We start from the raw sequence: 13,765 nt of genomic DNA, 5'->3' as shown, positions 1-13,765 counted from the left end.
TATGAGAAGGTATATCAAATATTAATAAAGTTATAAGAACATTTCATAAATATTACTCAAAAAATGTTTTGTCCATTTATATAACTTTTAAAAAATATTAGTGAAAGTTGTAAGAATGTTCCTAGTTAGCTGGGGAAACCATGCAAAAATTATATATTTTTAACAACTATTACGTTTAAAAAAAATTTTTTTTTGAGTAATCAACAAATTATGTTTCTACCACAAGTTAAGTTCATCAATTAAGTTTGCTGGTTGAGCATCATTTCATATGTTGTCATAAAGATTGATACAAACTGTTGCATGAATGTTTTAGTGTTCATCCAGTGCACGACTAGACTGCAATGGTCTGAAAATCTGAAACTGGACCCAGTGGGGATCAAAGAGCATTTTCAGAGTCTATATTAAATAGATTTGGCTTTGAGCTGCTTTTTTGGACGGTGTTTGGAAACACATGCTGTATGTGGGTGTGCGAGCTGATTTCTACTTTTCTATTTATAATCCATCAACCATCTAAGTTGCAACACACAACGCAGAAACAAGTGAAGAGCAAAAACGTGGCCATAGACCAGCTCTCGATAAACCCCAACTCTCCTGTAAACAAAAAAACCATGAGCTCGAGACAGCGTGCCAAAATCCAACGCATCTGGCTGTTGGGTAAACTAGGACAACTTAACTAAACAAAAGTACCCTTGACTATCAGAGTTCAGCTCTCTCCACTGGGGAAAACAAGGGGTCATGTATGACTTTAACATCTGCTCAAGCTCACGTCTAGAACGAAAAGGAAGAAAAAAGAAAACGGCCCTACAGAACCACCGAAGTGACCCACATCCGCTTCTCCAAACACACAGATCAGGTTCTCTTTATTGCACCGTAGGGGCTGGGTTCTCATGACACACGGCTCTACTCTCCAGGTCTTCAGTGAGGCCCACAACAGACTTACAGCCTATTTTTCAGGAACATTAGTCGGATCACACAAAGCTGAGGTGTTGCTGTAATGCCGTGCTGAAGTGTTTTTACAAGCCATTTACAGAGAGATTTTATGCAGCAGATCCAGAAGAGTTAAGAGTTTAACGGAAAAGAATGCATAAATAAAACAACCAATAAACACTTTAATTTGAACAAAACCTGCGAGAACATCTTCGTAACCAATCTGAAGGTTCCTAGCAGACAGATTATAGACAGATCGAAAGGACTCACCATTCCTGCCCTCCTGGCGATGACCGTGTGGAACTGGCCATCTGAGACCCTGATGGTCGTCATGAGCTTGTAAGTGCCGCTCCCCAAGTTAAATGAGAACCTCATTCTGCCTTCTAAGATCTCGAGGGCCAGGAACTCTGCCTTGTCGCCGGTCTGGTTGTCGTGATTGTACATGAGCAGGGCGTTTTCCTTCAAAGTGGCGAACTTGATGTAGATGTAGTTGTTGTTGGGGTCGAGGCTGGGGAACTCCATGTAAGAGAGCTCCTCAAATCCGTAGCTGTTCAGTTCACAGTGCTTTCCAAACACACCTGCAGAGGGAGAGTGATTTATTGTTTGTCTGTGGCATAAGAATTTCATGCAGTGAAAAATTCATGACATCCATGGTACAACACGCAAAAAATATGGTTGAACATTTACCACATTGTGTGTCAATGGACAAATTCACACTGCAGTTCATTTTCTGTAATCTACAACACATTTGTTTCTGCATTACAGTCTCACACACAGTCCAGAATTAATAGCAGCAGTTGAAGGACCTTGAACTGGTCCCGGGGCTGAAATGATGACTTACCAAAAGGACAGTGACAGTAATAGCCTTCCACACGGTTCTGGCAGGAACCCCCATTAAAACAGGGGTTACACTCACAGTAATTGATGATGGAGTCACAGGCTTTCCCTGAATTCATGAAAAAACACCAATGAAAACAATGAGGTGAGCATGACACACGAAAATGACTGTTCTCACATGGGGCTCCCAGAATCCCCTGTGTTTTCTTTCTCTCTCACATCTCTGGTGCACTTTATCTTTCTAATACAAACAGCTCGAAGTCTTACACCTTGTAAACGGACCCACGTTTCTAAGAAAGAGAAGGTGAAAGTCTGTCATGAAGGTGCATCAGCTGCACTGGTTCTGGGAGACCCATAAAAGAGGTGCTGATATAAAACACACATATACGCTGAAGACTATGACAAAAACAGAATGACTAGGCATACAAATGATCAAGCATAAACTTAATTTGAGTTCTTTCCTTTTCTGCTCCTTGTATGTAGCTCTCTAAGACAAATGGCACGAAGAACGAAAACTCCATCACCACTAGCAAAACAGGAAGTGTGGGTTTCAGCTGGAGTGCATGCACACTACTGTAAGTCAATAGGTGTAATTCTCTAGCAGCCCCATTTATCTGGGGCCTCCGATGTGAACACACTGCAGTCATTTGTTATGATCAGAATAAAACAATAATCGTAATGACTCAGAGCCTGAAACCAAATGTCTGTTACAGCTCCATGTTGAAAACAATGTCCAAAAGCTACAGCCAACACCTGCCCAAACAGAGCCGATTCAAGTTAAGGCTATCACACATGCTTATTCAAAGGCAAACATCACAGACAGATCCATACTCACATACACCAACTGATTTTACAGTCACTGTAATTATGTCATCATTACAGATTTTAAAAACTCTGAAATGGCTTGAGATAGCTAGCTTTACAAATGATCTTTGCATTTTAATACAGTTTAAGTCATAGAAAAAAAAAAATATTAGAGTTTGGTTAACCCACACTCTAATAATTTTTTTTTTCTATGACTTAAACTGTCTTAAAATGGACCCAACAAAGCCAGATGGTCCTTAAACTCAAAGACCTCTTTAGAGTATACAAGCAGTTTAACTGCACAGCACAGGTGAAATCTGAAGGTGGTTTACGGCCGTGTCCTTATTAGGGTGCAAATCTGATCATCTACTTTCATTACAGTAAACATGACAAGTTGATCTGCGTCACAGCTGATACCTCCCAGTCTGTGACCCTAACAGCAAACTGCTTTTGGCAATGGCCACTGTATGCTTGGGTTACAACACCCCTCCAATTACTTAGAAGCAAATATTTTTCTTGGCCTAAAACGATAACAAACTTGTGTGCAAGCTGCATGTATGTGCCTTGCCTAACATCTGTGGTTGTGTTACTGGTAAAAAGCAAATAGATGGCAGACTGTACCTGCAAATCCAGATTTGCACAGGCAGTTAAAGCCCCCGGGGTAATTCTGGCATAGTGCCCCGTTCTGGCAGGGGTTCGAAAGGCACTCGTTGATGTCCCTCTCACAAGCCATCCCAGTGAAACCTTCTGGACAGGAGCAAGAGAATCCGCCCACCAAGTTGTGGCAAGTTCCTCCATTGTGGCAAGGTGTCGGCTGGCACTCATCGATGTCAGTCTCGCAGAGGGCACCGGCATAACCTGGCCTGCAGTTACAAGCGTACGGCTGTAGGGGGCGATTTGAGACGAGGATGACCGGGACACTCTCCTCCGTCTTCATGTCTGAGCCAACACCCAGCCACCTCTTGCAGCTCCCCCCATTTTGACACGGATTGTGGAAGCAGGGATTATAGTCCACAGAGTCAATCTTAACTCCACTTTGTCTGTGCAGAATCTCCTTGATGCTCTGGAAGAAAGTGGCAACTCCACTTGGATTGACGTACTGCCCATGACCCCGCTTGACAGCTGCCATCAGGAAAGTGCTGTTGTTTAGTTCAAACACCCCATAGATCTGGACTCCAGTGCCCAAACCAGCTAGCTGTGAATTGGCGATGCGCAGGAAACTGAGGTAGTGATTGGTAAGGAAGTTGCTGGCGCTTTGGGAGACGACTCGTATCAGGATGCTGTTGTCCACTGTGGCATTATTGAATCCAATAAAGAAAACACGGACATGGCTGTTGACAGCATCGTGGACGCCATCGCTGCTACGCACCGAAAAATCAAATGTGCCATCTGTGGAGCGACTGTTTGAGCGGAGGTCACAGGTTCCTGTGGGAATGCTGAAGAGGACAGCCGCTGGTGGAACAAGAACACAGTGGAATGTGTCTTGTATATCTGGATCCTGTGGCTTTACCACCCCCAGTGATCCTCCAGGGAACATATTTCCAAAATAATGCACGTAGATCTCTGCGGAGCGAGACTCTGAGGGATTATCATTCTGATCATTGACTTTGATGTGGACAGTTCCTGTCGAGGACATCTGAGGAATACCAGAGTCTTTGATAATCACAGAGAGGTAGAAATCACTTATCTGCTCTCGGTCTATCTCCCGGCTGGTGGTCAGTTCTCCAGTTGGACTGAGGGTGAAGTAGCTGGATGCTGCTCCAGTGCTGACGAGGTTATAGGAGAACGGTCCTTGATTTGGTGCAAGATCTGGATCACTTGAACTGAGCTTCATCACGGATGTTCCTGCCCTCTGGTTCTCCATCACCTCCCCACTTGTAGTCTCCAAAGTTGGTCCATTATCGTTAATATCCTCCAGGGTCACAATTAAAATGGCACTGCCAGTGGCAGCTGGAGAACCCGAGTCGACTGCCAGGACGGTGAGGTTGTACACAGGGACAGTTTCTCGGTCCAGTTCTGAAGCCACAGACACCTGTCCTGTCTGAGGGTTGATGGTGAAGGTACTTTTTTCATAGTTGGCAGCAATGGCATAGGTGAATCTGCTCCAGCTAGGGACAGAATCCGAATCCTCAGCACTGACGAATGTAACCAGGCCTCCAGGGGATAGTCCCTCATTCACCTGAACATCATAGAGCTCCTGGGTGAATACAGGAGGATCGTTGGCATCCAGAATCGTAATGTTCACAAGCACCTCATCAATATCTGCCCCTCTTATGCTTCCTGCATTCTTAGCTAAGACTTTAAGATAAATCTTTTCTTCTTTTTCACGGTCAAGCGGTCCTGAGACATAGATCTGGCCTGTCTTTTTATTAATGCTAAAACCCCTTTTTCTGCTTCTTCCAAAAATCAAATAATACACTATGCCATCTTCTCCCAAGTCTCTGTCACTTGCAAACACCTCCCCAATGACTGTGCCTTTAGGTGCTACCTCTGAAACCTCAAAGTAGTACTGCTTTGACACAAAACGAGGGACGTATTCATTAGCACCTTTCAGCTGAATATTAACATATGCGAAGCTGCACCGTTCTTCATCTGGAACGTTAAAGGCTTTGATGGTCAGGTGATACACCTGTTTAGCTTCATAGTCTAGGAAACCTTGTGTGGTGATGATTCCTGTGTTGGGATCAATTATGAACAAGTCACTGTCTGATGACTGAATGACGTACGCCATCAGGGCATTTGGCCCAGAGTCTTTATCAGTTGCATTCATTTTTACCACAGTGGTGCCACTGGGGACATTTTCCTGCACGACTGGGAAGTACTCAACAGGGTCGAACACTGGAGGGTTATCATTTACATCAGTAACTAGGACATTAACTGTAACATAGCTTATCTTGGCAATCCACCCTCCATCTGTTGCAGAAACTCTGAGTTCATGCTTCTGCTTTGTCTCATAATCCAGCGGCTTTGCTAGGGATAAAACGCCCGTTTGACTGTGAATTGAAAACAAGCCACCGTCATTACCTGAGGAGATGTTGTACATAACCAGGCCGTTCATTTGTTTGTCCTTGTCCTTATCTCGTGCTGAAAGTGTGCGGATGGCTGTGCCGACAGTCAGACCTTCAGACACGGTGACTGTTACTTGGTTCTGTGAAAACTCTGGAGTATGATGGTTCTCTTCTGTAACAGCTATTTTGACTGTTGTCTTAGCAGACAGAGGAGGGTTCCCTTTGTCACTTGCTGTTATTTCAAGCAGGTACACTATATTTGTGTCTGCGGTGAGCGAGGACGCTACTGTGACCGATCCAGTTTGTTTATCCAAGCGGAACTTGCTGGAACTGTTGCCTCCAGATACCGCATACTCTATTTCAGAGTTCAAGCCAAAGTCCTTATGATCATGAGCTGTGACTTTGAGGAGTCTGGTGCCGACCTTTACACTTTTAGTGACAGGGGTAAAGTAAAAGGAAGATTCAAACGTGGGTGGGTTATCATTGCTGTCAACTACATTTATGATAACTGTGGTTTCGCTCATGAGCGGCTTGATGCCTCGGTCTGAAGCGGTGACAATGAAACTATGACGGTTCACATTGACATTACTGTGGCCACTGGAGTTTTGATACCTGAGCTGCTGTTTAACGAAGATCTCACCAGAGCTGGAGTTGATTCGGAAGTACTCTGTTTGTGATCGGATAAAGTAAAATATTTTACCGTTGAAACCCTCGTCAGGATCTGTGGCAGAGACTTGAGTCACAATGGATCCAACCTCTGTCAGCTCAGGATAGTCCAGGTAATATGACGGCTTGCTAAATCTCGGAGCGTTATCATTCACATCTGTCACAAATATTGTGACGTCTGTGCTAACAGTCCATCCTGAATCGTGTGCTGAGACTTTGGCAATATAGTGGTCCGTGTCCTCTCTGTTCAGAGGCCTACTGATGGTGATGTCTCCTGTGCTGGGGTGGATAATGAAGGGAAGACTTGCGTCGCTGATAGAGTATCGGCTTATAGCGTTAGCTCCTGAGTCTTCATCGGTGGTGGTTACTCGAGTAACAGTGAAGCCCACTGGTGCATTTTCAGGTACAGTGGCACTGAAGATTCTGGAGAATCTGGGAGCATTATCATTGACATCCAGCACGCTGATCAAGACCTTCACTGCCGTGCTTTTAGGAGGGCTGCCTCTATCTGTCGCCTTTACTCTCAAAGCATACTCTGCGACCTTCTCTCGATCCAGTGGTCGTGTTGTGCGGATTTCACCAGTTGCCCTGTTGATGCTGAAGCTGTTTTCTTTGTTGCCTTCAATTATGGCATATTCCAGTTGCCCGTTTGGTCCACTGTCCTGGTCAAATGCTGATACTATCAGCACACGTTGAGGTGAGAGGTTTTCTAAAATCTCAGCGTGAAACGGCTCTTGCTCAAAAGTAGGATGGTTGTCATTAACGTCCAGAACTGCGATCTCTACTTTCTCATAGGCTGAATAAGGGGGAAAGCCTTGGTCTCGGGCCTCTATCCACAGGACGTACTTCTCAATATTCTCATAGTCCAGAGGCTTTTTGATAGACAGCTCTCCTGAAAGTTGATCTATGTGGAATGCATTGTCCAGGTTTCCGCTTGCAATGTAGTACGACAAAGGACCTGCCCTGGGTGAAGATCCGGTCACCTTAGTCACAACAGTGTTTGTGGGTTGGTTTTCTGGGAAGGTGAAGGCTTTCTCCTTGATTCTAATATGGGGGAAGTCTCCTCCAGTAACGAAGCGAACCGTAACAGTTGTGCTGTCTGTTTTGGGGTTGGTGCCTCCATCTTTTACATGGACCGTGAAGGTGACCTCTGAACTCCCTGTGAGTTTTTCATTGGCAGTGATGGCACCTCTGATGGGGTCTATCCTGAACTTTTCTGAATTGCGTCCAGTGAGCGAATAGTGAAGTTGAGCATTTGAGCCGAAGTCTTCATCTGTTACTGTGACTGCAAAGACCAGTGAGCCTGCAAAAAACAGAACAGAAGTGATTAGACACTAATCAGACAGACCAAAACCCAATGAAACCATGAACCCCTGCCATAGAGGACAGACCTGTGGAAGTAGAAGCAGGTATGTGTGTGACATATGGATGATGGTGAAACCGTGGAGGGTTATCATTGATGTCGGCCACAACAACAGACACTGTGGCAGAGCTGGATAGCAGTGTGGGCTGTCCACTGTCCGATGCCACCACCAGCAGCTGGTAACTCGCCCGTGCCTCTCGATCCAGCAAGGAGCTGGTGATGATCAGGCCTGTGGCTGGGTTGATGGAGAACTGACCGTCCCCACCACTGAGACTGTAACTGTAAATCACAAACACAACAGGTTAATGCAGATTCAACGATCCATAAATACATGTAACATCATTCATAAATGTGTGATGGAAATTAATTCAAGAAATGTATATATACATATTTGTGTAAACATTTTAAATTTATTTAGGTAAGATGCATTTGTGTGAGCATTTGGGGAAATATTTATGCTTTTACTTGTGTATTTATGAATTGCGTTTTGAATTTACGAATCGGATTTTGTAAATGTAAATTGTGCTGTGCATTTATGAATTTTGTTTTGCAAATGTGTTATTTTTGAGGCCGATCTGGCTCCATACTATCTGTCAACTACCCACACACATTTGTGACCTTGGACCACAAAACCAGTCTTAAGTAAGACGGGTATATTTGTAGCAACAGCCAACAATACATTGTATGTGTCAAAATGATAAATTTTTCTTTTATGCCAAAAATCATTAGGATATTAAGTAAAGATCATGTTCTTGTTAAAATAAAGATATTTTATAAATTTCCTACTGTAACTACATCAAAACTTAATTTTTGATTAGGAATATGCATTACTAAGGACTTCGTTTGGACAATTTTAAAGGCGATTTTCTCAATATTTAGATTTTTTTGCACCCTCAGATTCCAGATTTTCAAATAGTTGTATCTCGGCAAACATTTTGTCCTATCCTAACAAACCATACATCAATGGAAAACGTATTTATTCAGTTGATGTTTAAATCTCAATTTCGAAAAATTGACCCTTATGACTGGTTTTGTGGTCCAAGGTCACATTTATCCCAAGTGACTAACATTGTATTCAAGGTACACATATTATCAGTGCTTGCTTTGCCTGGAATCAAACCCATGACCTTGGCATTAAACTAAAGGAAAGCTACATATTTCGGTCTGTAAAGTGTCGGCACCTGCCCAAAATTCCTCAAATTCCTCCTAAGCAAGAATTCAGAAGTTTATTTGCCAAGTATCTTATCATATGGGCGGCAGGAAGATTAATTATTTATTCATCTTTCCAATTCTTTCATAATTCCCGCAGCATGTTTTCTCAGCTGTGCATCAGTAAACCAGCCCTGATCAAAAACACCCGATTTGAGCCGTTCCCATGCTGCTTTGAGTTTCAGTGAGGTTCATTTTCGGGGCCCGTGACACAAACTCGTTCTGACAGTAACATGCACACATGGCAACTTCAGAGAGTGAGACGGGAATGCCACAAATTACAGAACAAAGTGTGAAAAACAACCCTGGTGAAAAAACAACAACATCCTCCACAGTCACGCATTGTCCGCCTCACGCCAGTTCACGTTCGGTGAGAATTATGATGTTATGTCAATGCATAAAACTGGTTCTGTGAATTAAGGACCAAAGCCCCTCACTGTCCCGCTGCCCCCCACTGGGCTCTGATCTGTCTGTCATACTTCATTATCATCCTCATTAGCATGTTTTTAGGAAAGTGGAACATGTTGCCCCCACATGAGCTCATGCAGGAGTACTTTAGAGATACATGACTGGTCTTTGCACACTGAGTCCGAAATTTTCGCACGTAAAAAAATAAATATGACCTCACGTTGTGTCAATCACGTTCACACACTGCCTCCGAAACTTTCGTTTGTCATAAAAAATTTCGGATGGAAAGTGGAACATGTTGCCCCCACATGAGCTCATGCAGGAGTACTTTAGAGATACATGACTGGTCTTTGCACACTGAGTCCTAAATTTTCGCACGTAAAAAAATAAATATGGCCTCACGTTGTGTCAATCACGTTTACACACTGCCTCCGAAACTTTCGTTTGTCATAAAAAATTTCGGATCGGGTTCGATTTTGTGCATTTTTCACATCCGTAGCAAGCATTTTCAGAGGTGTTTTGACAACTCTGAGCCACCGTAGAAGCGAAAGTCAAATTGTATGCTGGTTTCAATTTTAAGTATTTGGCTCTAGTATTGCTACCAAAGCATCAAAACCCTGTAGTAAACTTTGAATCACTCGGGATAGTCCCGCAGCTCCTCTTTACGCAATCTCAGCATTAGATGGACCCAATATTTCGTCCTTCTTTTTTTCGCAATGGATTAATTAATATGCATCGGACTCAGTGTGCAAGGTTTCTGTGCGTGACAAATTTTTAGGATGACAAATACGAAAAAACGCATACGAAAATTTCGGACTCACTGTGCAAAGACCTTAACAGGTAGTGTGTGTGGTGCTAAATGTTTGAGGACAAAATTACTAAAAAAAAAACAAATGACAGACAAACATATAACAAAGATTTTTTGTAAAAATGCATAAAATGTTATATAGTACATTTTGGTTTCAGTCTATAGTGTCATACCTGATCACTCCATTGAGTCCTACATCAGCATCTGAGCTGTTGAGCAACAGGACGTCTGTTCCAGTGGGTGCATCTTCAGGAATGGTCGTGTGGAAAGACATTGAACTGAATGATGGAATATTATCATTCACATCACCAACCAGCACCATCACGGTACCAGAACTGCTTAGAGATGGCGTTCCTACAAACACAGGAGGAAAACAAGTTCATATATATATATATATGTGTGTGAAGCAGAAATGAGTCTGTGTTGCACATGTTCATCTATGACTTAGGTCCAAAATTAACATTCGCCAAGTGCCAACTGTGAGAAATTGGCTTGTAAATAATACATTACGCACTAGTTGGCTGATAACTTTTTTAGAAGTTGCAACATATCATAACGAGTAAGAATGATAGTCTGACGCTCACTGATGTAAACAAATGAGTGATTTAAATCAAAGACACAAACGTATCCTAAAGAAAATTTCCGTAACACTTTACTTAAAGCCTTTATGTATAATGCATTATAAAAGTAGTTTTAATACATTAATTATGCCTTGTAATGCACCTTATGATGCATTGTACAAGCTCATGAATAATTGTAACCACAGTTAATACTTTTTAACACTTATCAATTCATTGTAACACTATGCATTTTAATGTTGGTATTAATTATTTACGACAAGATATAATGTATTACAACGCACATTATGAATAATTATATTGCATTATACCACTTAATAACATTATAACATTATACATAAAGGCTTTAAGTAAAGTGTTACCAAAATTTATGTCAAAACTCTTTACCTTTGAGAAATATTTACCATCAGAATTTTATCCAATTCTTTAAAACACCCACTTATGAGGAATATGCCTCATATTAAGCCACCAAAATGTAAAAAAAATATTAGAAACAAATTCATGATTTTTGTTTTAGATGCAGTTTTATTCAGTCTTATCTCAAATAAAGATGAAAGTGACACAATGACCTGCGCTGATTGTGGGTTAGTTAACTAAAACTAAACTAATTAAAAAACAATGTTGTTACTTTAAATAAAATAAACATTAACTGAAGAAAAATGTAATTATTTTATTTCAGCTAGTAGCCAAGGCAACATTGTTTCGACATATTTAAATAAAAATGACCAAAACAAAACTTTAACTAAAATCAAAACTGAATTTTCACCCATACAATTCAAAACGGAACGTTTAAAAATAAAAACTAATTCAAAATATCAAAAAAACAAAAACAAAAAACTACTTAATAACAGAAAACAGAAGAACATTAATAAGAAAAATTTGAAATAAAGGCAAACCTAAAAAAAAGTCTTAAGTCTTTAAAAGTCTTTTACAACTTAAAATACAGTTTGATGACTGTTAAGAATCACTGGGCTTTAGCAGAGTTTGGACCCTCTTAACTCATTAAACACAGATGGTTTGATATTCTAGCAGCACAGATTAACTTCTCAATCCGAAACATCTCTACTGAAATCCGGAGCTGGAGTCTGTGCCATCTGCCTGCGCTCCTGTCCGGCGCTAATCTCTGACTCACACACACTGTGTGCCTCACACACTCAGGAATCTTTAAATACACGGGGATCATTGCAGGGGTATCCTGCTGTTTAAAACAGTGAGGCACACGGCAGAAAGAATGCTACTTTCAGCAGAAATCAAGCCGCAGTGACGAGAAGCAGCCCGATGGGTCTGAGGAGATCGTGCTAAATGAATAGCAGATGACAAGAAGCACCGAGGGGGTAAAGCGATTCAAACATCTGCCCCCCTCTCGCCGCGAATGAACGTGATTAAAATTAATTTGCTCCGTGCATAAATTCAGCCTCTGACAACATTGTGCGCTTCTACAGCGCGGCAGAAAATCCTGCTCGTAAAAACAAAAGGCAGAGAGAAGAAAAATGGCTGCAGATTTTCCCCTCGCCTGCAAGCAATCTGAGGCATTTTTCAGAGCGTGTTGTTCCTGCAGGCCTCCAGCAGATTAGTGTAACTAATAACACATGCTAATAAGCTGTTAGCACACGCTTTAATCGCCTCATCCTCACTGCGAAGACAAAGAGATTAGCATGGTGTCAGATTAGCATTTATCTGATGAGCACAAGGAAACGTGTGTGTGTGTCTCATTCAGAGCTGAAACAATGTGACCCGTGTCTGATGAGAGGATCCAGAGAGAACGTCTGCTGTCTCACACGGTCTAAGACCAAAACAATCCTGTGTAATGTTGCACACATATTTACTTTATCTAAATGGAGACATTTCATTGACTTCTATTGTTTTTATAGACGGCTAGTTATAAATACTGACTGTAACCAAACCCTAAGAGAACACTTTCTGCATTTTTACAATAAATTGTTTTTTAATTTTTTTTTACTTTACTTTACTTTACTTTACAAGCCAGGTTCATTTGCCAGCTGTGAATGCAAAACTTTGCACATTGTATTCAAAATGACTTGTATCATTAAAAACATTTAAACTAGTGTTTCTGGCTTTGTTTAAATATCTAAATATCTTTGAAATTGATTTGAAGAAACGCTGAATAATTTTATTATTTAATGCATTAGCTCCCATGAACTATCAATGACCAATATATTTCTTACAGCATTTATACATCTCTATTTATGTTTGTTCATGTAAGTGCATGCATGTAAGTGTTGATATTAGTTAATGATGAAATTAACATTAATTCAGATTATAAATTGTTTTAGGCAAGTATTTTCATTGTTAGTTCATGTAACTCAGGTCCATTAATTAATATTAACAGATTTATTTGAAGAAACGCTGAATAATTTTATTATTTAATGCATTAGCTCCCATGAACTATCAATGACCAATATATTTCTTACAGCATTTATACATCTCTATTTATGTTTGTTCATGTAAGTGCATTAAATATTAAAATCAGAGGTTGTATCTGTAAACATTAAAGCATTACATTTACAGTTACATTTATGCATTTAGTAGATCCTTTTATATAAAGTGACTTAAAGAGGGACAAAAGCATTGATATTAGTTAATGATGAAATTAACATTAATTCAGATTATAAATTGTTTTAGGCAAGTATTTTCATTGTTAGTTCATGTAACTCAGGTCCATTAATTAATATTAACAGATACGACTTTTGATTTTAAAAATGCATTAGTAAATGTTGAAATTAAAAAAGGTTAATAAATGCTATTTAATAATACTTCAAGTTAAATGAAATGTTATTTTAAAATGTAACCAAAAACTGCACAACCATGAGCTCATTAACATGATCACGCTTATTTGCATAATATAGCCTATTCAGCATTCAGAAACTTCAGCTGCTTTAATGAATGATGATGCGCAACTAAATTACAGCTATTTTTGGTGCAAGACACCTTGACAAATGCTACAAAAATGAAGAACATTTACACTAATAACTTAGTCTTACAAATGTCACACTCATGCTCAAGACGATGGAAAAAGTAGTGAGCCGCAGCGGTCAAACCTCTGTATTGATTACTCATATTGAAGAATCAGCAGAGTGATGCAGCCGCTGACTCTCTCTCTCACACACACACACGCACGCACGCACGCACACACACA

General features: G+C 40.8%; 1 protein-coding gene across 1 annotated transcript in view; it reads right to left on the bottom strand.

Annotated features, from left to right (window-relative positions):
• Positions 1 to 13,765, bottom strand: part of LOC107717300 (protocadherin Fat 4-like) — a 106,754-nt gene that overhangs the window by 9,594 nt on the left and 83,395 nt on the right. Inside the window, exons 9-13 of the mRNA XM_016524006.1 lie at positions 10,204 to 10,384; positions 7,634 to 7,884; positions 3,190 to 7,545; positions 1,769 to 1,873; positions 1,198 to 1,505 (exon numbers count right to left, since the gene is read on the bottom strand). Coding sequence (XP_016379492.1) covers positions 1,198 to 1,505; positions 1,769 to 1,873; positions 3,190 to 7,545; positions 7,634 to 7,884; positions 10,204 to 10,384 — 5,201 coding nt within the window. The remainder of the gene's footprint in view (positions 1 to 1,197; positions 1,506 to 1,768; positions 1,874 to 3,189; positions 7,546 to 7,633; positions 7,885 to 10,203; positions 10,385 to 13,765) is intronic.

This window comes from Sinocyclocheilus rhinocerous, unplaced genomic scaffold, assembly GCF_001515625.1.
Source record: "Sinocyclocheilus rhinocerous isolate Xijiao unplaced genomic scaffold, SAMN03320098_v1.1 scaffold149, whole genome shotgun sequence".
Taxonomy (NCBI): Eukaryota; Metazoa; Chordata; class Actinopteri; order Cypriniformes; family Cyprinidae; genus Sinocyclocheilus; species Sinocyclocheilus rhinocerous.
This window is presented reverse-complemented; position numbering and strand designations above follow the sequence as displayed.